Consider the following 24,880-nt stretch of genomic DNA (forward strand, 5'->3'; position numbering starts at 1 on the left):
ACGTCAGACACTAACTGGGTGTCCTTCAATTCAATTCTGACACTATCTACCTAGAGATAGTATCAGATCCCACAGATTAAGTGCTCAGTTCCCAAGGCCGAGCCCCATGTCCACTGCTGATGCTTCCACACCCTCCGGGAACCTCCGTGTGTTCAGCTCTATGGAAGCGCTCTGAACACTGTCCTTTTGGGTTTTTATGGTGCTTCATTACATAGGCATGATTGATCATATATTATTGGCCATTGGTGATCGACTTAACCTTCAGCTCCTCTCCTCTCCCAGGAAGTTGAGGGATGAGGCTGAAAGTCCCAGCCTTCTAGTCCTGCCTTGGTCTTTCCTGTGACCAGTCTCCATCCTGAAGCTGCCTAGGGACTGCCAGCTATCAGTCAACTCATTAACATGCAGAAAGACACTTACCACTTTGAAGGTTCCAAGGACTGTAGGACTTGTATGCCAGGAAAGGGAAGAGCATGAAGGTCATATATATATTTCGACATATCAGAAGTAGACATTAATTTTTTGTAGATTGTTTTAGGTTCACAGCAAAATTAAGCAGAAAGTACAGAGCTCCCATATACCTGCTGTCCCCACATACACACAGCCTCCCCGCTGTCATCATTCCGCACCGGGGTGGTACATTTGTTTCCATAAATGAACCTACACTGACACGTCATTACCACGCAAAGTACCTTAGGGTTTACTCTTGGTGTTTACTTGCTATGGGTTTTTCAAATGTATGATGACATGTGTTCACCATTATAATATCATACAGAATAGTTTCACTGCCCTAAAGATCCTCTGTGCTCTGCCGGTTCGTTCCTTCCTCCCCCCAACCCCTGGCAATCTTTTTACTGTCTGTATAGTTTTGCCTTTTTCAGAATCTGATATATTTTGGATATCGTTGTCGTTTTAATTTACATTTCCCTAACAATTAATGATGTTAAATATCTTTTCATGTGCTCATTAGCCATTCATATATCTTCTTTGGTGACAAAATCTATAAGATTTTGAAAGTTTTTTTAGTCTGAGACTAGTCTTCATTTTCTTGATGGTGTTCCTTGAAGCTCAAAAGTTTTTAATTTTGGTGAAATTTAAATTTTTATGTTTTTCTTTTATTTCCTATACTTTAGGTGTTGGATCTAGAAAATCTTTGCCCAACCTAGAGTCACAAAGATTTATGCTTAGATGTCCTTCTTGAAGTTTTATAGTCTTAGCTCTTATGTCTAGGTATAAGATCCATTGTGAGTCTGTTTTTGTGCATGTTGTTAAGAGAGGTTGTAAATTTATCATTTTGCATGTGGATGTCCCAGCTTGATTTGTTAAGAAGACTGTCCTTTCTTCATTGAATTGCTGTAGCACCAGTCTCAAAAATCAGTTGACTGGGTTTACTTGAGCACTCAGTTCTGTTCCATTGAACTGTATGCTCATGCCACTGCCACACTGCTTTTCATGTAGATTTAATATTTGGTTTTATTTATCTATTATGATATGGAAAATAAGGATATAATTATTTACTACTTACTCCCAATACTTCTTCCCTTTTCTCACTTTTACCATGTAATTAAATTGATTTTTATTGTTCAAGGTCTTTCAGATTTCAGCATGATCTTGGACAGTTTACTTAGTATTTGCTTTCTGGCCATGTTCCATTTCTAGGGCAAAAGCGTTTATGCTTCTTTAAGAACATACAGCTTTCCTGACTTGCTTACAATTTTATCACAGTCATTTTTTGTTACTGCAGGTCAATGTTAAGAGTCAGAACAAAGGCAACTTCATCTTTTAAAAATAATTATGTAATTTTTAAAGGCCATTGTATTATTACAAGTAATGTAGTTTGTAATTATCCTTGGTGATTGGAAAGGAAAAAATGAATATTTACAGTGTTTACTTTTTAAGGGAATATATAAGCTGTATAATCTGCCCTTAGGCAATAGGTGGGGTCCAAAAATTTTAGTTGTATAAAACAGTTTCACATCATTGTGAAATAGTGAACTCTCTGGGTTTGACCTCTTGCAAAATTGTCAATTATGTTATACCTGATTCTTGTTGTGGAGCCTGCCACTGTGCTTTCAGGTTAGTTAAAAAATTATGTAATGAATTTCAGAATTAGGATTCATATAGAAACACAAGGATGATTTTATTAGGAAACCTGTTAATTCACTTTCTTGTTATTGAACTAATTAGAAATGATATATCATCTGTGGAGATGATGAAAAGGCAGCAGAAATCCTTAAAATGATTGGTTGGAATATTTTAAATGCCAACCCATTGTTATGTTTAATAGTGAATTACTAGAAGCACTCCTTGTAAGATAAAGATGCACGTTTTTAGCAGTTACTTACCACTGGTATTGATGTATAAACCAGTTCAAATGTGAGGTGTAAATAATTAGAAAATGGAGTGCACCATCTTCTCTCGCAGGTCATACAATTATGTATAAAGAAAACCAAACAGAATCAACTAGAATACTAGTAAAAACCAAACATCTATAATCTGACATTATTTCAAGTAACGTACTTTGTGTTACAAAAAAAATTCCGGATATGATAAAACTTTCGATTAAAAGCACTTGAACAAAATTTTACAGTTCTATGGAATGCTTTCTAAGCAATAAATTCAGCTAAGTAAAAATCCAAAAATTTTTTTACGGCAAAATCAGTCAGAATGTCTCAGAGGACATATAAGAGACAGGGAATGTCTATTGGTAATGCAAATGACAAAAGGTTGTTTTGTTTGACATACAAAGAGCTAATCCAAAAAATAAATGACCAAAGATTCAAGAAACAACAGAAAATGCTTAGTTTAGTTAAAGAAATAGAGATAACAATCCAAGAATGGTAAAGTTTTATACCTAGCAGATTGGCAAACATCAAATATTTGCTGCTGTCCAGTGTCAGCAAAGAGTATGGAGAAACAGGCAGGTTAAAACTTTTTTGGGGGGGTGGGTAGCTGGCCAGTACTGAGATCCGAACCCATGACCTTGGTGTTATAAAGCTGCACTCTAACCAACTGAGCTAACTGGTCAGCCCTTAGAACATTCTCTGTGTGCGTATAAATTGTTGATATCTTATGGATGGTACTTTGATAATATCATTTTATTTATTTATTTATTTATTTATTTATTTTTGGTCTCTTTTTCTTTTTTTGTGACCGGTAAGGGGATTGCAACCCTTGGCTTGATGTCCTCCCCACAGCGCTCAGCCACTGAGCGCACCAGCCATCCCTATATAGGATCCGAACCCGTGGTGGGATCGCCGCTGCGCACCCAAGCGCCGCACTCTCCCAAGTGTGCCACGGGGCCGGCCCGATAATATCATTTTAAGATGCATATGTTCTTTGACCCATTGCTCTCTTGCAAAAATGTTAATTAACATACAGCTCCATTAGTGAACTTCTATGTTGCCCGTAGACACGGTGTGATCTGTATATACTCTTGGGAGTCTATAAGATAGACTACAAGAGAAAAGCTAGACGTGAAAGAGATGAATAATATTGTAATTATTTTAAATTTTTGTTTTTAAGTATATCACATTTTGAAATAATTGCAAGCTAACAGAAAGCCTACATGTACCTACAGTGTGAGGAACTTTTTTTCTCTAACAATTTGATAGTAAGTTGCCAATATGATGCCCTTTCTCTCTACTTCTCTGTGTAATTCTTATAGACAGGAGTATTGCCCTGCATAACCACAACACAAATCGTCAAGATAAGGAAAATAAAATACTCTCATGTATACACGCATACATTTGCATCTGTGTTTATTTATGTACTTGTATATATTGAAGGCCACAATTTTATGTTATCTTCAGTTCTACTATTAATACATATGTTGTGTTTTTTTTTTCCTTTTCTACATTTACGATTCCCTTCTGTCATAGATTTGTGGCGCCCAAATATTCCCAGTATGTTTATTTATTTCATCATTTCCTTTGTGTTTAACCCACGTCCCATTGCCACCACTGTGCTTCCTGCTACTCACCCTCCTTACCTTGCTCACACTTTACACTCCTTGTTGGGCTGTCACCAATCCTGCCTACCCCTCGTCTACCTGTCTCTCAAACCCCCTGCTAAGTTTCCTCTGCCCCTCAGATATTCTCCTCATTCTGCCACGCTCCCTGTGCAGCTGCCTACCTTGCTTGGCCCCATCTAATGGCATTTGGAATGAATTGTTGGTGAAAGGGGAAGGGCTGTATTAACTCTGTGTGTGTGCGCGCGCGCACGCGCTGCATGAAAGTTAGTGTTGAGTTGTTCTTTTTGGGAAAAGGTATTTGAGTCTTTTGCAATATTTCTTTGTTTTATGAAAGGTTTTTCTTTTTTCCTTTTTTTTCATTCCACGGGAAATCTCAATTTTCTGTTTTGCTTTTAGTTGATTGCACCAAAATCATTACTTGCAAACTGTTTTTCCCCTTTATTCATATATTCGTCTCCTGAATATTTAGTTTGCATAAAGAAATAAACATGCTGAATTGAGAAAAACATTATTTTATTGAATTCTTTTTACCGTCTTTATGTGCACATCACTATCATGTAGGTTTCTTTTTTCTCCTTTACACTTTGTATGTTTATTTTCTTAATTTATCCTGCAAATTTTTAGGAGATTTTTATTTTATTTTTTACATTTTTACCCTCTCAAAATGAGGAGACAGTGCTCCAACAGTCATTATATCCATCTCTGGAAGTTTGATTTGCTATGTAGTTGTGAGCTATATTAAATACTTCTCAAATTCAGTTCTAAATTGTTTGAATATTCTCTTATCTTATAGGCTAAACATAAAGGAAACCTCCAACAAAATAATAATGCACAGGGAAAGAGAGAATAGTTAATATATACAAATACATAATATTTACACAACCATGTACTCATAACAAGCAAGGAAGAAAATATGCAGAGCTGCTGCAGTCCACATTTCTGTAACTTGTCACAAAAACTTATAACTTCTTTAGTTCATTACCTTTTATATTGTGTTTCCTTTGTTTTCGGCTAGGAACTTAGCTGGGTAAGGTTCTTTACCTGGTTGGGGTGACACAAACCTCCATTCCTGATGTGCGTGAATCCCAAGCAGATCTGCTTATTTTGTTTGCTTTAATTTTCCGTTAACTTTTACTGACAGACATGGAAGTACTAAGAGGCAACCCACAGAGTCCCATGGGTTCTAGACGTAATATTCTCTGTCACCATTGTGTAGCAACAAAACAATTTCCCCTTGGTAGTTGTGGGCCATAGAGTAACTCCCTTCTTTGCTTGTTGCTTCAGGGATAAATGTCCTTTTGTACGTCAAGCTAATTCTCTTTTTGAGCTTTTTAGTTGAAAATGTTCTTTACAAAGCTTCTCAAGTCAGGTAGCACCAACTCACTAGATAGTGGTTGAATATCTTATCCTGAAATGTGTATGTATACCCATTCATTATTCATTTTTTAAACTTTTCTGAGAGTGATCTAAGGATATGGGGGAAGAGAGAGGTTAGGGCCTGCGATCATGTGGTGAAATTAGTGAGCCCGTGCTTCTAGATTATGAATTCCAGAAGTGTTTCTCAGAGTGCTCCACTCCCGTGGGACAGGAAGGCCTAGGGTATTTCCCTTTTTCTAGGTAGAAGGCAAGAGCTGGCTAGATTTGGGTACTTCCCTTTCCCCAGGTCAGTTATGTTCTGGTCAATAGTTTCTATAGGCCTTGTGAACAAGAATAGAGTGCTCAGGCCTGTTTGAAAATGGTTCCTTTCTTCCTCCCTCTTCTGGAAGCATGAGGGGACTTTTCTCCATTATTTATGATGAGAGCCTGGTAGAGCTCCAGAGGTAAAGCTCACAAAAGTATGGAGGCTCCCTACGACTGGGTCCCTCTGGAGTTTTTAACTCTCAGAATTCTTCATACCCACTTCCAGTAACTCATCAATTACAGTTCAGGTTTTCCTACCCAGAACTGGTTCCACTCTTGAGGCTCTGCTCCTAGCTGTAAGCCATGACTCTCTCTGCTCACCTGTCTCTCCAGTCTTGGAGGCAGCGCCTTGCCCTGTGTCCATGCCCCTTTTTCAGATCCAGGAAGAGTTGTTGGTACTTTAGTCTGTTCAGCTCTTTATTTCTTGCTAATGCAGAGCAGTAACTTTCAAGCTCCTTACATATAGAATGGGAAACCAGAAGTCTCATGTAATGAAAATGACATATTGTTTCAGAAAGCCCCTGTTGTTTAACACTGTCAGGCTGCCCAGGAAGGGTTGTTTTTGAAGACTCTATGGATCTTTTTTTTCTCCTTTGTTAAAACTTTTTATTGAAGTATAAAGTATGCAAAATGTAAGTATATAGCTCAATAAATAAAAAGTATAGACACCTCTGTATCCTAACACCCACATCAAGACACAGAACGTTAACAACACTCCATGAAGGCCCACTTCTGCCTCTCTCTGATTACTACTCTCCCAAAGTCAGCCACTTACTTGATTTTCAATAACATGGATTTCTTTTGCCTATTTTTGACCTTCATATAAGTGGAACTATACAATATGCACTCTCTTGTTTCTGGCCACAAAGGTCCACTTCAAATTTTCCTAATCGTGGGTACAGCTTTATGCAAAAAGGTGTGCTTTGCACACTTGTTCATAAAAGGGCTTAATTAGGAGAAAAAAGGTAGTATATTTCATACGGAAATGGTTAAAAAATTATGCAATCTCTACTCTGGAGTATTGAGTCATTAAAATTGATGTTTATAAACAATTTTTGGCTGTCTGGTTAGTTCGTTAGAGCAAACCTTGTTAACACCAAGGCCAAAGGTTCAGATCACTATACTGGCCAGCCACCCCCCCAAAAAGAAAAAAAGTGATTTTCAGTGGTTTGTAGAAGTATTTTTAACGGTAAGTGAAAATGAAGTGTGACTAATTTTCTTCAATTCCAAAGATAAGAACTTGTCAGGGAAAACAAATTAGCAAATAATCCCAGAATGCTGATAGCGATTAGAACTTTGGTTTGGTTGGGGTTATAGGTGATTTTTGCCCCCGTGCTACTTAGCAAACTTTTGTCTTTTTGAAGTCTTTTAAATACATATGCGTTACTCTGCATTATTGGGAGGGCAGAGGGGATTTCCCTACACAATATAAGCGAAAGCACTGACATGTAATTATATAATTTAATTTGCTCTTACAGGCATTTCCCTGGAAATGGCAGCTGTGACAGTAAAGGAAGAATCAGAAGATCCTGATTACTATCAATATAATATTCAAGGTAATACTATTTAATACAGTTTTTCTTTCCCAAAATTATTGGTGGTTAAAATTATAATTTATCACTTACCTGAGTTTCTTAAATAACTATTTTATTGATTAGTCCTTGATTGGCATATATACTTGTAATTTATCACTGGAATGAAGTATTTAATAAATGGGGCAATAAAATAAATTCAAATAATCTGTGGGGAAAATGTGAAACAGCCACTGATGTTCTTATAGAATTCATTCCAGTTTCTAGTGTTATTTGCAAAGCATGAGATGGCTTCTGAACTTTAATAGCTATATTTGTGTCACAGAAATAACTGTTCCCCAAGCATTATCATTATCTTAAAAAGCTATAAAATGTAAGACAGTGACCAATTTAAGCTATTATTTATCATTTTGTTCGATTATCTTTTTGCTTGATTCTTAAGAAGGAATTAAAGATTATAATCTCACAATGCAGTATACTTTTATGCACTGATGGGTTCTACCTTAGAAGAATGTTTTCTATATTTTATAGTCAGCTTATTTTTTTATCAGTGCATACTTGTAGTACATTAAGCAATTAAAGTGTAAAATCTGGTTAGTTTTGTCATGTACATACCTATAGAACCATCTTTAGTGCAACCAAGGTAATGAAATATCCATTATCTCCAAAAGTTTCCTTGTGTAATTTTTGTGATTTGTAATTCATTGCCCTCAGGCAAGCACTGATCTGTTTTTATCATTTTAGATTAGTTTGCATTTTCTAGAAATTTATATAAATGAAATCATAAAGAATGTACTGTTTTTCTGGACTGTGGGAGCAGTGTGCTTCTTCCATTCCATATAATTGTTTTGAAATTCATGCATAGTGTTGCATGTACAGTAGTTGATTCCATTTTATTGTTGTGTGTTGTTCTGAGGTATGCCTGTACCAGAGTTTGTTCATCCATTTGTATGGTGACAGTCATTTAGGTTATTCCTAGTTTGGGGCTATAAATAAGCTACTGTGAACATTTGTGTACAAGTTTTTGTATGGACATATGCACTCATTTCTCTTGAGTAGGTAACTAGAAATGGAATAGCTGGCAATATGGTAGGTATTTACTTGTGCTTGTACTATTTTACGTTTCCATCAGCAGTGTACAAGAGTTCTAGTTGCTCCACAGCCTTGTCAGCACTTATATGGTCAGTCTTATTAATTTTAGCCACTTTAATGAGTGTGTTAGGATTTCTCATGTTGGTTTTAATTTGCATTTGCCTAATTAATCAGTTTTATTTTCTTCAAAAAGATAAGCCTGATCAGTTCTGGAGCATTTTAAGTGTTTTGAACAAATTTATTCTGGTTAGTAATTATTTGAATATCTGTGTACATCTATTAGACCATGTCATAGTGAATTTCAGTTTCTGACAGTTTTGAATAGTTTACTGCTTGTGACATTAGGAATTACATGGCAAAAAGTTGAAATAGTTCTGAGAATTTTTAATTAAAAAGTTAAAATGTTAGAAAATATTTAGCCTTTATTGCAGTTGTTGGTATGTTACTAGTATATGTGCATAAAGTTAATAAATACTGTTTAATAAAATATTCTTTTAAAAATAGATTATGTTTAATTATTTAAATAAAAAGTCTCTGTCTTTGGTATTGTCTTCATTAGCTTCACTGTTGTTATCAGCCATGGTTATAGAAGCTTTTTTCCCCTCTTCTCAGATTGGGAGAGTGAGTGATTGAAGGTGATGCCTGAGTAAATAAGAGTTGGAAATCAGATGTCTGTAGAGGGGAAAGGTGGCCTGCAATGATAATATCTTAAGTGCAATTGAGAAAGTTGGGAGCTAGACAGTTTTGTGTCTAGCAGGATGAAGGGTATACTCTAGCAGTGTGAATGTTTTTCTTATAATAGTTGATTTTGGACAATTCTTTATATATTCTGAATAAAAGTCCTTTGTGGTGTGATTTGAAAGTAGTTTAATTTGACGAAGTCCAATTTATTGATTTTTTTTCCCTTTTGTGGATTGTGTTAAGTGTCATATCTGAAAAATGTTTGCCTAATTCAAAATCACAGAGACTTTGTGTTTCATAAAAATTTTATAGTTTTACATTTAGGTGTGTGATCAATTTTGAGCTAATTTTTGTATAGTGCACAAGATACTGAGTTCAGTTTTTCTAGCACCATTTGTTGAAAGGACTCTTCTTTTACCTTTGCATCTCTGTCAATTTATGGTGTATATTCTGTCTCACTGATGTGTATCTCTGTCCTTTTGCAAGTGTTACACTGTCTTGAATACTGTAGGTTTATAGTAATTCTTGGAATCAGGTTATGAGTGTTCTCCAACTTTGTTCTTCTTTTTCAGAATTATTTTATCTAGTCTAGCACCTTTACTTTTTTCTCATAAATTTTTAAATATCAGCTTGTTTTGTCCCAAAAAGCCTGTGGGGATTTTGATGGGTGTCGTGCTGAATCTGTAGATGAATTTAAGCTATAGCTTAGCAAATGTAAGCTGTATATAGGGAACTCTGTATCCAGCAAATGTTTATTTACAAAGCTTGAATCATTTACAAAGATTGACTATACACTTGTTCACAGGTAGCCTTAATAACTTCCCTGACCATAGTGTAATTAATGTAATTAGAAATCAGTAATTAAAAGGTTATTTAAAATAGAAAACCTTTGAGCCAGCCCGTGGCTCACTTGGGAGAGTGTGGTGCTGATAACACCAAGGCCACGGGTTTGGATCCCATATAGGGATGGCCGGTTAGCTCACTGGGTGTGCGTGGTGCTGACAACACCAAGTCAAGGGTTAAGATCCCCTTACCGGTCATCTTAAAAAAAAAAAAAAAAGTAAAATAGAAAACCTTTACAATAGGAATCCTAATAGATGTGCTCGTAGTTGATTTAAGGAGGACCTTATTAAAAATATTCAGAATGCCACATGGCTAAACTTGTGAAAAGTAGCTGAAGCATTACTTAGAAGTCAATTACTAGCCTTAGCTAGTGTTTTATTTTTAAAATCTGTGGATAGCAAGTCTCCCTTGACAAGAATTCTGTGTATTTTACCCTGGGTTACATGAATAGGAAGCAGTGGATCTGGCATTTGCATTCAGGATTCTCTATTAGAGTCTTGCTGGTAGTTGAGATTTCAGATACAAGCAATTTTTAGATTTTTAATACAGTTGTTTTCTATGATGCGTCCTGTGCTTGTAATGTGTAGCTAGGCACATCTTTGTGAAATTTCTTGTGCTATAAGGGTAAGCCTTTCAAACACCTTAGGATATTTTCCAAGTCATATTCAGAGACAGATAGTAAACTGGTTTGTGTTCCATATTAGTGCAAGAACATGTTTTATGTTAACAAGTGACCATTGAAAACCCAGTGTTTTGTTTTCCATTTTAATTTTATTACTTAAATCATTAAAATGCTTGACGGTACATGTAAATATGTTATCAAAATGTCTATAGCGCTTTGGGAAGATTTAATCAACCCAGTGTACTTTTTATGTTAATTATGGGAAAGAACCTTGTTAAAGTATTAAAAGTACTTACGGTTCTGCAAGAAAGGGGGAATCTGAATTAATACCTGTTAGTTTGTCATGTTTCTATTTCATTGGCAATTCAAGCTTACTGATAGTTTAGATCATTTTTAGAGATTCACAGATAGGTGTAGCAATTTGGTTCTGCATTTTTCTTCAGTATGATGAAAGATTAGGCAAATATTTGTCAAGGAAGAAACAAATATACCTGTAAGATAAACCTGCATTTATAATTGGTATGAAGTAAAAGTTACAGTTTAGTGTTATGAACATTTTACTGTTTAAAAAAACCATCATTCCCATTCGATCCATATGTCTAGTCATTTTCAAAAATTTTTTTGACTGTTTATATGTGAATTTACCTGAGTATTCTTTTCCCATTCACCAAGACCATAAATTGACACCATTCATTTTGTCAGTCACTTTTTCTTCACTTTGCCTTTTTTTTAATTTCTAAAAAGGCTATTATTATGTCATGTTATCTCATCCAAATTTGTTCACTTCAGTGACCCAAAATATGTTTTTGGGATTACTTTTGAAGTATTATCTTTGTATTCCAAAGCAGGCCCTTCTGAAACTGATGATGTTGATGAAAAGCTCCCCCTTTCGAAGTCTTTGCAAGGTATAACCTTTTCACTTCCATTTTCCCACCACTGTTCATATTTAATATTTCTTTATATTGGACAGACTGTTTTAATATTTATTACTATATTATTACTTTTCTAAATGGAAAAGGAAAAAGAAATGTATTGGCCTTTTTATTTTTTTAACATAAATGAACTTCACAAGCAACAATTTTTCAAAACCAATTTTCCCTTTTGTGAATCTAGTAATGAATCTCGAAATGGGTACATGACACACTTTCATATTTAAGGTAAAGTACACATTTATACCTTATATCAGAATAGTCAGAAGTAAGGTTATTATTAAATAGTTAGCAATGTAAATAATGATAAGGTCATGTTGATACTTAGTTTTTAGAAGGATTGTGATGTATCACTTGTAAATCCCTAAGTTTATCAGTTGATTACCATTTTTGGAATTTTTGTATACTATTCCCAAACTTGATGATCATAGGCTATTAGTTATGGCTTTTACTTCTATCTGTTCTGGTTTTGAGTGGATAAGATTTATTTTCTTTAGCATTACTTTATAATATAAATGTAATTGTTTCAGATTTTAAAGGAATAAAAAGGACACATAGAATCATTGTTTATATGAACAATCACCTTACTATTCTTATTCTTTACCCAACCTTTCCTTTTTAACTGCTGGCCTTTTTTCCATTATCTATCATTCCTTTGACCTCACATTTCTGTTTTCTTTGATTTTACAGTCGAAGAACTTAATACTCATAAATTCAAATATTGAGGTTAAAAATAGAAAGGGAAGGAGTGTGTATTGAGAAAGCATATTTAGAAAGTTAGTTAAAGAATGATTCACAGGTATAGATTTATAGATTTACCTAGAGTTTTAAGTTGAGGTGAGTTTTCATAATACAATGTAAATAGAAGAGAATTCCAAGATAATTATGGCATGATAAAGCTAGACATTGAAAACCAAAGATATTTGACGTTAGTATGGCACTTTTAATTCAGTGACAGTTTTTGAGACTGTAATTAATACTCTTTAAAAATCAAAATAAAATGTTCATATTTATAACATATGTCTTACCTTTAGTCAGCTTCTGAGTTTAGTTTAGTTAATAGATGTGTCAAAATAGATTAGAATCTCTTCACCTGCCCTAAGTGAGTTATTCTTACTGATATGATAGGTAATGTGTTTTTGTTCATTCTCAGAGGCAGTGTTTTCCACCCTTTTCCATATTAGTGGCGCAGGTGTTTAAGACAGAGGATGCGTATGTGGAAGCAGCTTGGGCATTTCATCTAAATGGCTCTCTGATGTCTTGTCTTAGGTTATTTCTTTCCTGTTTGTGAATAAAACTTCTACTCTAGTAGAATGAGCCTGTTTACCTTGTGACTGCCTAACCTGATGCGTTGCTTTATGTTCCAGTTTTTAGAAGCAGGCAGATTATATTACCAGAATTAAAATGCTTTTGAGACTAAAGGTAGTATCTTAAATTTTAACTTCTGAGTTTCCTTTAAGTACAACTTTGATTAAATTATGGGGATTGAGTATCTGTAGCAATCCATTATAGTGAAAATGGAAAGTAGGAAAATTCCACAGCAAACCCTGTACTTGTTTATCTACACTTAAGTCTATTAGCAAAGCAAAAATTTACTGTGATTTGCTTATTTGTAAGTGAGTCATTGGCAGATGGGCATGGTACTTCGAAAGATAATTGTTCTTTCTCAGATTCCAACATCTATCAGTAATTATATTATGTAGTTACAGTAACTAATATTAACTCCCCAAACCTAGTTAGGTTTACTCTGTATATGTGTATTTTTAAATACTTGTTTTAGCTTCCAAATAGAAGTGTTAGTATATTTTACTGAATTAGAAAACATTGTCTGAGTTAATTACTACAGAGTTAAAGAATCATTTCGTGTTTTTATTATGTCTTAAATTGTGTGTGTTGTTATCTAGTTTGTTTCTTCTTTCAACATAAGCTTTTATTGGTCTATTTTATGTTGTTTCTTTTTTTTCTAGGAAGCCATCATTCTTCAGAGGGCAATGAAGGAACAGAAATGGAAGTACCAGCAGAAGGTTAGGAAAAATAGGGGTTTTCTATTTTACTGTATTTGTTTTATGTTTGTTCTGTTGTATAGATTATATCACCCTTAAAACGCCTCATATGGAAATAAAAAATGTGATTGTTTTGGTATGCCTGACTAGCCAACAGGTTTTTTTTTTTAAGTTCTAAGATGTAATATGCTTCTTACTGTGCTGGTTAATAAAGCATGTGGGGGTGAGAACAAAGGGGTAAGTAAATCTCTTCATCATGTGAAAATACTGCGTGTGTGTTTCTGGTTTTTCAGTGTCACACTAAAAATCTTTTTAGGAAGAATAGCTTTAATATTTTAGAATTACAATTATTACTACATTCATAGTTCAATTTTAAACATACTGTTTAATGCTCACAATCTCTTAGTAGGGTAATATATTCTAGATAAAATTTATAGAGGAGAGATTTATACCCACAGCTACCCTGTGAACTGCTTTGTCAGTTTGATTTCATAACTGACATATACGACTTTGATTTTAGGATTGAATATTTAACTGTGGTACAGCTCTTTTTAGTTATTAGAATCTTGAGTTAAGAACTGTTAATCATTCAGGATGGCTTCCTTACTTCTGAGTGGTTTAAATAATTCCACAAGAATTTTTGTAGATTTTTCCCAAGGAAAATGACTAGTGAGGTAACTGAATCTTGTTTTACAATAATTATTTCTCTTATAAACCGGTCATATTGTGCCTTATTTTTCTAGAATAAAAAGGGGTTCTAGTCTGTAGCTGTTTATATTCCTTGTATTTGCTTATTCTATTTTATTTCAAAAATTATTAATTTGATCTTTTACCTTTTTTGAGTGAAGGGAGATCTTAATGTCCCTGGAATGTAGGCTGTTGTTTCCAAATTCAGTTATAGAAGTAGGGTTTTATAGTAGGAATACATTTCTCTCAGAAATACTGATAGGCTCATTTCTTTGTCAGATCTTTTTATAGAAGATTGTGTGGGTGAATTTTTTATATTTTAGCATGTGCAAGTAATTAAGTATTTCCTCTGTGACAAAATCTTCGTTTGGAATAGGTGGTATGCATAACAGCAGAAGACCTATGTACAAGACACATATGGTACAAATGTTCATCAGATAATACAGATTACTTCATAGTTTACGATTCTGTCATTAGATATTAGGCTTCAATAGACTGTTTCTAAGGAAATTTTTATTGTCGTATTGCAGTGTTAACAGATTTGAATTGAACCTGGGTTTTGATCTTTATTCCTTTACTAACAAGTGAACATAATCTTTGGCAAATCAATTAATCTCTCAACCTTTGCAAAATGAAAGAGAGCTAATGAAAATACTCTCTAGCTAAGCTTCTAGCACTAACATTCTGGTGTACATTTGCTTTTTGTGGTAACAAAAATATTAACGAAATACTTGATTTTAAAAAATATGTTGCATGCAAAGTTACAGGATATAGTCCTGTATGCATTTGTTATAGTCATTCTCTTGCAATGAAGGTTTCCATTGCCAAAAATTGATGTGTTTTTTTGTGAAAGGAGAGGAGAAAAATTAACCAAAGAAGAAAGCGTTTGTTTTTATCCTAGCATTTTCTAGTTACAGTAGGAAAATAATTGTGACTTTATCTTATTCCTCCAAGAATATGGTCCATTAATGCAGGTAACTATCTGATACTTTTCCAGAGTTTTTCTACTTGTTTTCTTTTATCCCTATTTATAGTTTAAAGGGTCAGATATTTTAATTTATTAAATATTAAATGAATTAAAATGCCAGTCACATTTTATATTAGGCTGCTTTTGGAGTATCATCAGTATAATGTTGGAACATATGGAAAATGCTTAATGATGAATGTCATTTTAGAATTTTATTTTTTTCAAGATTCTACTCAACATGTCCCTTCAGAAACAAGTGAGGACCCTGAAGTTGAGGTGACTATTGAAGGTTAGTTATTTAAAAGCCTTGATTCCAAAAGTTTACTTCTGGTCATAAAAGTATTGTCACATTCACATTGCTAAGTATGCATTTCATTCATTCTTAAAGGAAACTTGTGAAAAGAATTGAAATATATATGTGTTTGTGTGACCAAAGCAGCCCACTTCCCAGCAGTGCACCCTAGTGCTTTGGGAGTTTGAGACAAGAAAATTAAGCTGTGAAAATTAGCATTGACCCACAGGTGGACCAAGCTAAGCTTCCTATCAGTGGGAATTGAAAAGAAAAAAAGAAAATTATGACCAGACTTGATACACATAAAATCATATTCTCTTTAACCTATTGGGTTGTGATAGAAGAGACTTAAGGAGCTGGAACGCTTGATTTCTCATCAAGTGGAGGAGAACGTGTTCATAATTTAGTAAACAAGTTTTAAAGCAAGTTACCCCCCTTAAAACACTACTTAGAGTCTAACGTGTAATTTGTTTTTTAAAACTGTTTTGAAGCAATAGCTACAAATATATTCTGAAATAATCTCTCTAGCTAAAGTTGCTTCAAACCTAGTTTTTTCTTCAAAGATAAGTGTGAACATAGATGAGCCAGTTTGTTCCTGATTATTTGAAAGTTTATCTAATAAAATTATTGTCACTTTTCATATTTCATAATTATTAAATGTTTATTGGGCTTTTTCCTTTTAAATTAATGTCTCACAATACTCCTCTGTAAGTTTTTCCCCCTCAAAGTAAGAGTTTCCTATGGTAAATATTGAAACAGTACAGTAAATTGCACTGTGTGAAGTTATCCTCGTCCTTGCTCTGCTCCCATGTCCCTGTACTCAGGGGTAGATGTCAGTTTGTGTATACTTCTAGAAATAATTTTGTGTATATACACACACGTGTATATATCTATTTTTGCAAAAATACACAGATGCTTTCAGCATGTATTATAATGCAAATTTTTTAAAAAACATCATGTCCAATAGATTTTTTTCTCCCCATAACCATACATCTTGGTGTTCTTCATTAATTTTTTTCTAATGTCCAATAGATTTTTTTCTCCCCATAACCATACATCTTGGTGTTCTTCATTAATTTTTTTCTAACTGCTGCATAACCTTCGTTTTGGTCTCTCTCTCTCATTCTCTCTCATGTTTAATAACCTATTCCCTACTGGTGTCACTTGGTTATTTACGGTGTTTGGCTATTTCAACCTACTCAACGTGTTTGTCTTCATTGCTTCTAAGTTGATTGGTAGCCTTCACCAAATATAAGAAATCTCAATTAACCTAATATACAGATTTTTCTTATTAATATAAGTGTAATTTAGTATAATTATAACTAATAGAATTATACTAACCTAAAAACAATTTTGAATTGTAAGTCTAGCATTAAGTAATTGAAATTTAATTGCTTTTTAGATACCTCATTAACTATCAGATGAGAAAAATTTAAGAGCATATTAATATTATAAACACTCGTAATTTTGTCCTTTCTGTGGAGAAAAGAAAAACAGGTGATTATTAAAATTATAAAAATAGGGCCGACCCGTGGCGCACTCAGGAGAGTGCGGCGCTGGGAGAGCGGCGACGCTCCCGCTGCGGGTTCGGATCCTATATAGGAATGGCCGGTGTGCTCGCTGGCTGAGCGCGGTGCGATCCCCTTACCGGTCACGTAAAAGACAAATATATATATATTTAAATAAATAAAACTTTTAGATAGGGCTAATAACCAAGTTGATTTATCACATCTTAAAGCAGATAGAGGCTGTATTAAAATTGTTTAGAAAATAAATACTTGCGTTTAGATCTTTAAGGAGATGTCAGGCTCATAAACCTGAAACATCTGTCAGTTTTTTCAACTTTAACTCTTTTTTAGAGGGAGTGGTAAATCTCATTTCTCTTAAACTAAGACATAAAGCCTCATTTAACATACAAAGTTGTGATCAAATAGTAGAGTTTTGCTGTATAGGCTGCTGCTTTATGTTCAGAAGAACAGTGAGTGCCAGGTCTGAGTAAAGTAATCACAGTGGCCTCTGCCACTGAGGGCTGCCCATTCACGGGTTCACCCACCATGGATCTAAAATAAGGGGGAGGGAATGGAATTGCATCTTTTTTAACATGTGCAGACTTGTAATTTTCTTGTCATTATTCCTTAAACAATATGGTATAACAGCTATTTTCATAGCATCTACGTTATATTAGGTATTATAAGTACTCTAGAGATAATTTGGAGTACCATGCCTTTTTATATGAGGGACTTGAGCAACCATGGATTTTGGTGTCCACGGGAGGTCCTGGAACCAATCTTCCACATATACAGAAGGACAGGGGTGACATTTTCCATGGCACATATATATAGATATATATATATTTCTTATACAAACCATATTTAGCCATACATTAGGAAAGGTAAAAATTGTCTTGTTATTAACAAGGAAGGTCAAATCAGGACTTAATTTACACATCTGCTTGATATGTATATTGTGTATTCTTTCTGAATAGATCACTGCAGAATGGTAGAAGCCATTTAAATATTCACAGTTAAAAAATTAAATTTGGGTGTATCTTCATAATAGAAAAATATACAGGCATTGAAACACTTAAATGATACAAAGAAAAAGATCCCTAATGTAATATGTCTAGTGGGGGGAAAAGAATCCCTGCCTATTATGAACAAGACAAGTTTAGAATGAAAAGTGTTATCTTAGTTTTGTTCAGGAAAATACTTCTGCTTGGAAGAAAGGTGGACAAAAATAAATCAAGATGTTCCTGCTTGCATGGGGATAACGTTATTTTCTCCTGTTATATCTTTCTACATTTTCCAAGTGCTTTATAGAAAAGAAAAAAAAGAACTTTGTCATCAAGTAAGTCTGTCAGATTTTCCACAGTGTTTTAGTTTAATCTTGGTATCTTCATTTGAAATTATGTGGAGCTTTGAAGAGGCTAATTTGGCATTGAAGCAGATGTGTTAATCTGTACGAGATAATGTTACTTAACCATTGCTGGTGGTGTGCTCTGAGGTGTGTTCTTCCATTTGTATTGATCCATTTGTATGTAGTCAGTGGCACACATTTAAAATTTATGTGATTCAGGTGTGGGAAACATGCTTTGGAATAATATGACTGTGCGTGCCTCGGTTTCACAAACATTATGACTACGTTTTTGGGTTAAATCGGACTGCTGGTCAGGTATGTTATCATTGATATGTGCAGAGAAAATCTTATCTCAGAATTGTTAGAGATCTAGCTAGTATGGGAATGCTAATAAAGGGAAATTTTTTGGCTTAAAAGAGATTTTTTTATTGTGCAGTTTTCTTTTAGGGCATGTTTCCTAAACCTGAGTCTTTTCATATATGTTCATTCTGCTGTGAGCTAACCCTCTGTTCATCACTTAACCTAATTTTTTCATTAAATTGATTTTAAGTAAATTCATTTTCTGATTAATTTTGTGTCTTCGTAAGTCAACTGTCTTTGAAATTTTTTATTTCTTTCTCATATACTATTTCCATAAAATTGGTTCACATTAACAAACATGGCAGATAAACTTCAGTTGTTACTGTAGAGTTTGTAGAATCTATGTAATTTGAAAACTTTGTGTTTTTAATTTTATAGCTGCTAAGCTGTTACTTAGTGAATACCCAATTGTTTATGTAAAAGTAAGTTTCAGAGGAGTTGAGTTGGGTCCATGGGTTAAAAAAAAAAATATCTATCTATTTAAAATGTGTAGGGTAACTAATGGCTCTAATTTCAAAAGAGATACAGTACCTGATTTTGAGTTTTTTTTTTTTAACTTTGAATAAGTGTCCTATTGTATGATAAAGCATTACCAATTTGATTATGTTGAAACTAAGAGTACCAGAAAATATTGTTACATATTCTATTAATGCATTCACTGGGAAGAATGCAATAATAAACCATTTTAGCTCTGGAGTTTGTATTATCTATAGGTATATAATATATATATTTACATATAAATACTTGTAATTATGTTACAGAAAGGAAAACAGGGTTTTCTCTAAATACAAATTTTGAGTTAGGGACAGTGTTGCCGAGTTTTTTCAAAGGAGGGAGGTGCTTTTTTTAGTACTGGTACCATAACTATTGCAAATTCCCAAATATCAGTTTTTGCATTAAAAATATTTTAAATTTTATTTTAAAAGCTTTTAAAAGATTTTGATTATGTAAACATTGTGAGTTTGGGCTTGAATAGGAAGCGTACTGAATTGTATGTCTTGTTCCACAAAAATGGTTGTTTATAATGTTGAAGCACCATGGTAATTGAAGTAGCAATGCTCGATGCTGGGCCGAATTGTTAGGGTAACCCATGGAGCTTTATTTGATGTTTTATGCTATTCAGAAAAATAAGTAATTTTGATCCTTCATGGAAGAGATTCTAGGTCAAGACATTTTTCCTTACTTGCTCAAAACCAATGACAGTTGTTTGCAGCATAGAGTTACTGGAGAAAAATTTGAGGGTGTGGTTAAGTTCATAGCTGTTTTGATAATTTAATTCCATGTTCCATGTGACTTAAAATACTCAAAGATTAGTTAATAAACAAATTTACAAAATGATTTATTTTAAAAATAGAATATGTGGTATGGTATTTTATTACAAATAATTAAATTCATCTCTGTATTTGTTCATATTCAATAGATTGAATTTCATTATCACAGGATAGAAAATGTGATATCACCTGTATTTTTAATATTTTACTATCTTCGTTAAATTGTTGTATTAAAAAACACTTCCCCAGATTTGACCCTTTCTTTCTTTTCTTTTCTTTTTTTTGGTTTTTTTGTCAGATTATATCTGATAATTCCTTTGTGTTCTAATATAAGTTTGACTGAAGAAGTGAGATCTTGACACTACAGAAAACTGTTTTGCCTCTCCCCCTTGGCCTCAATTTCAAAGACTTTAGATTAAAATTGGGTTAATACAGTGGACCTTTGCCTGTTCTTCATCACATTCTACAGCTATACTTGTATTTTTTTTTTTTTCATTTTATGTAATTAATTGTCAGTTTAAATGATGATCTGTAGGTATATTTAGACTACATTAACCTATAGGGAAAACACTTTTAGAAGTCATTGCTTAATGTTTGTAAAGAGATATGAATATTAACCATTTATAAAGCTGTGGCAATATTTATAGATGAAATTATTATATTTTGTGTTACCCTTTGGAAAACAGCATTGAAATACTTCTAGGGTTCCTAAAAGCTGTTTGGAAGTTGAAAATAGGGTTTTTTTAATGTATGTTTTCATAATTGAAAGCCAAATTTAGAAATGATACCTCATGTGTTTTCCAGAATGTTTCTTCTTAGGTTGGAACCTTAATCTATTAATAGGGTCTTTTGATCATTTTTAATCCTTATAGTAATTGAGTAATTATAAACCCAGATGAAATTTTTGTTTTATTTTACTGAGAGTTTGCCATTTTAAAATTTTCTATCAGATATTTCTTTCTGAATTTGAACATGAATTTCTCCAGTGGCATTCAATACATCAAAATTTTTAATACTGCTATTAGTCGTTAATACGATGATTTTTTCCTGAAATAGTACCACCCAGAAAGCAGTTTTGTCATTCCAAGCACATTAATAGGTCCTATGTGAATTTATCTGATATTGGTGACCTTAGTACCATTTTCCTCAGTTGATTATAACAGCAAATAATTTCGGGTTGCTGTTAGTATTACAGGAAGAACCCCAAGGCAGCAAGCCAGGGCGGTAGTACCTGATGGTGTTCTCTGACAGGGCGTGATGGGAGTGAATCATCACTATTTCCAGCTTCACTTAAGGTTTCCCTTCAATAAGAGAAAAGTACATAAAATTTACCCAGCGCTGCCCCAGGCAACACATTGTCTGTTCAGCCAAATTTGCCTTTCTTATCTTTTGGGAGGCAACCTGGTAGATTACTGGAAGAGTTATACCCAAAGTCTTAATCTCAGCTGTACTGTTTTTGTTAGCTATAAAATGAGAATATAACAATTACACCGATCTAAAAGAATGTCTTACTGTATTTGAGTGATCTTTTTATCATTGCTACTGTCTTTAACACAGTAATTATTTTCTTCTTTATACCATATCTTTTAAAACAATTCTTAAAATGGTATTTCAATAATTTACAGATGATGTTTGAGCAGAGATCTTAGTAGTGCGTTGCCTGACATTTTTAGGGACTAGAAGAAGTTGACAGTGGTAACTTTTCTTATTTGATCTAAATGTCCTTAATTCTAACATTAGATATATTGAAGGATTGTAGCAGAGTTGAGTTGCAGATATATCCATAAAGAATGAGCATGGAACTCTTACTACACATGTCTTGAGTAGTCTATATCGTGTGCTTGATTATCTGATTGCTCATTTACACGTAGGTTCTCTGTTGACTGAAGCAACATTATCTGTTTCATAAACAGCATAGCCCTATTTCTTTAATCCTACAAACTTTGAATTTGTTAAAAGTATGTGACATACAGTTATCCAACCTCCCTTGTTTATGTATGCTTGAATTTTGTATAAGCTTAAATATTTTTCCATCTAAGCTTTATTTTATCCCCCTTATATATTTGTATAATTTCAGGTGGCTGTCTCCATTAAAACCTTTTCTCGAATGACTTAAAACAGAACATAATTCTAGGCTGCAGACTTTCTATTTGAAAGTTATTTGAGGAGAAGGGGAAATTTATAATTTTTTTTTTTCTTGGCGGTTGGCCAGCATGGGGATCCAAACCCTTGACCTTGCTGTTACAACACCATGCACTAACCAACTGATCTAACCATCCAGCCCTATGATAACAATTTAAATGAAGCAAACTACAAAGAAAATGAATCAAGACAAAGGAAAACAAGCAATATTTACTTGAGCGCATCCCAAAAGAGTAGGAAAATTGCATATGTTAACTTGAAAAAAATATGCCGAAGATGACAATACAGAATTTTTGATATTCAAAACAACTTTAAAGTCCTGCACGCCTTTTGGATTTTGGGAATTTAACAGGTGGTAGTGGTAACTCATTTAGACAGTTCCTCCAGTAATGACAGTTTGTTTGTTTTTTTAAGATGATGATTATTCTCCGCCTACCAAGAGACCAAAGAGCAGTGAGCCACCGCAGCCACCAGTTACGGAACCTGCCAATGCTGGAAAACGAAAAGTGAGGGAGTTCAACTTTGGTAAGTTCTCAATTAAGTACGTGGCCTTTTCCTTTATTTTCTTCTAAACTCTTGCTGATAAAAATTATAACGTTCCTTACAGGGGGAAATGCCTTAAAATTTATTACTGCAGTATAATCTAATCTGTGGAAAGCCAAGTGCTTTTTGAAGTAATGTTACAGACATTGTTTAAACATAGTTTTGGCTTACCAAGCGTAAGACAGTGTATCTTCTGATGTTTATTACAATTATTGTTGATGAGTTAATAGTGTTAATTAACTTAGTATTCAAGTATTTGTCTTAGCTTTAAAACCTTTTTTATTTAAGAAATATTTTACACCTTGATTTTCTTTCTTGCTCTCTGTGACTGCCAGTTGCTAATCTAACTCCCAAGGGATGATGTGTCCTATCAAAGGGACTAAATAAAATATTAGTGGCAAAATATGTTTGTGATTTATATTTTGATTAAGTAGAATATTTAGCTTGTATACATTTTGAAAATAATATTTTAATATTTTACCTTGTCAAAGTTATAATTACTGGATATAAATTGAATTTATACATACAGTAAGCTTATATATGCTTATATTCTTGAGCATTCTGTTTTGGTTGCAGCGGTATTTCCGTCAAGTCTTATTTCTACACAGCTAAGATATGTTTTAGGAGGTTTTTGTCATGACTCCTGGAGTCCTCCCTCTTTCTTGCCTCCATTTTGTAGTGTTTAATTTGAATGCCCTTCTATTTAGAAATTAAAACGCTAAAAAGAAGTACTAAACCTTTAATCTTGTATTCTCCCATTGAATTAATTCTAAGAACCACACAAAAAGGAGGAAAGGTTCTTAGGAAAGCAGTAAAGTTCTGTAGACTGAGACAGACTGTTAGGGTGTGTTAGATAGAAAATGAATCATTAGATCATCTTAAGAACACACCCCTGCCCCCAAATGGGGATTTATTATTGATAATTAATTTTCTCTCAATTTTTAGAGAAATGGAATGCTCGAATTACTGATCTACGTAAACAAGTGGAAGAGTTGTTTGAAAGAAAATATGGTATGTCTAAACTGAAAGATTCTTTTCATAATCGTTTAAACAGTGAATTATTGTTCATCATTGGAGAGTTGCATGAACCCATCTGGTTTTGCCACTGACTTGTGTCTGATGTATACATCTTTCCCTTACAAGGTTGTTTATGGTGTCCTTTGAAATATTAGATACTTACTTTGTTTCTAGATTACTATAAAGCTAAGGAAAAGTTTTATTTCTTTAATTATCAATTAGCATTTTTTAAAGACTTTTAGCATGCATATTTGGGGGTTTATTTACGTATTTATTGTAGTCTTGGATCTTGGAAATTTAATCAAAAATTATTTTCTTAGGTAATGGTTTCTCTTAATCTGCTACATTAAATCCACTATTTGTCAAGATGCCCTTTTTGTCTCTGCTCTTGTCTTAATGCATAACTGAGTTTGTTAGATGTCAAATTCTTCTTTGCCTTTTTATTTTCCTATTCTGTTGTCTAGCTACCTTTATATAGAGATAAAATAAGCAATTTGTTATTGTCAACTTATGATACATATATTTCAGATGCTCACCTAAAATAGCAACAATCATTGAAAAACATCGTCTGTTTTACTGTTGTTTATTTGGATGACTACTTTGCAGTCAACTGGCAAGCTGTAAAATTTTATAATACACAGAATTTTAACTGAATTTTTCCAGTGAAGTTTTTAACATGATAAGCCATTTTGGCATTATTTACTTTCATAAACTTGAAATGAACATTTGTTGTTTTTTTCATGGGTAATAACCTACCCCTCAATGGAAAATTTAGATTTAGAGTAAATTTAATAATGAATTTGATAACATTTCCATGTTTTTTAGTTATTTCCTTAAGAGTCTCTTAGTGTTTCTCTAACATTTAAATAGTTTCGTTCTTTTTGGCCTGTGTTTTTTATTGGTTCATTTCAAAGCAAAAAAAACACATTTTAGGACTGGCCAGTTAGGTCACTTGGTGAGGGCATGGTGCCAGTTCTACCAAGGTTCAGATCCCAGCACCGGCCAGCAGGCAAAAAAAAAGGGGGGTGGGGAAAGAAGACCACCATTCTACATGGAAGCTCTGTAACATAGTGATAACATCACAGGCTCTGGGGACAGAATGCCTGGCAATGTCTCTTTCCTTCTCAGCCTTGCTATCTTCTTTTGTGGTCGTGATTACTAAAGTTCTATCCTGAAGATGTGATGAGATAGGAAAGTGCTTCTCATAATGCCTGGCACATTAATACATAATAAATGTTCGCTGTTTATATTTTTATTATATTCTTTTTTTTTTTTTTTTTTTTTAATAGATGACTGGTAAGGGGATCTTAACCCTTGACTTGGTGTTGTCAGCACCAAACTCTCCTGAGTGAGCTAACCGGCCATCCCTATATGGGATCCGAACCCATGGCCT

General features: G+C 33.7%; 1 protein-coding gene across 1 annotated transcript in view; it reads left to right on the forward strand.

Annotated features, from left to right (window-relative positions):
• The window catches only part of GTF2I (general transcription factor IIi), a 94,136-nt gene that overhangs the window by 35,571 nt on the left and 33,685 nt on the right, over positions 1-24,880 (forward strand). The window contains exons 9-14 of the mRNA XM_063088838.1: positions 7,129-7,206; positions 11,266-11,325; positions 13,317-13,373; positions 15,233-15,295; positions 22,342-22,452; positions 23,416-23,481. Of these exons, the coding sequence (XP_062944908.1) occupies positions 7,129-7,206; positions 11,266-11,325; positions 13,317-13,373; positions 15,233-15,295; positions 22,342-22,452; positions 23,416-23,481 (435 nt within the window). The remainder of the gene's footprint in view (positions 1-7,128; positions 7,207-11,265; positions 11,326-13,316; positions 13,374-15,232; positions 15,296-22,341; positions 22,453-23,415; positions 23,482-24,880) is intronic.

The sequence above is a fragment of the Cynocephalus volans genome, chromosome 3 (assembly GCF_027409185.1).
Source record: "Cynocephalus volans isolate mCynVol1 chromosome 3, mCynVol1.pri, whole genome shotgun sequence".
Taxonomy (NCBI): Eukaryota; Metazoa; Chordata; class Mammalia; order Dermoptera; family Cynocephalidae; genus Cynocephalus; species Cynocephalus volans.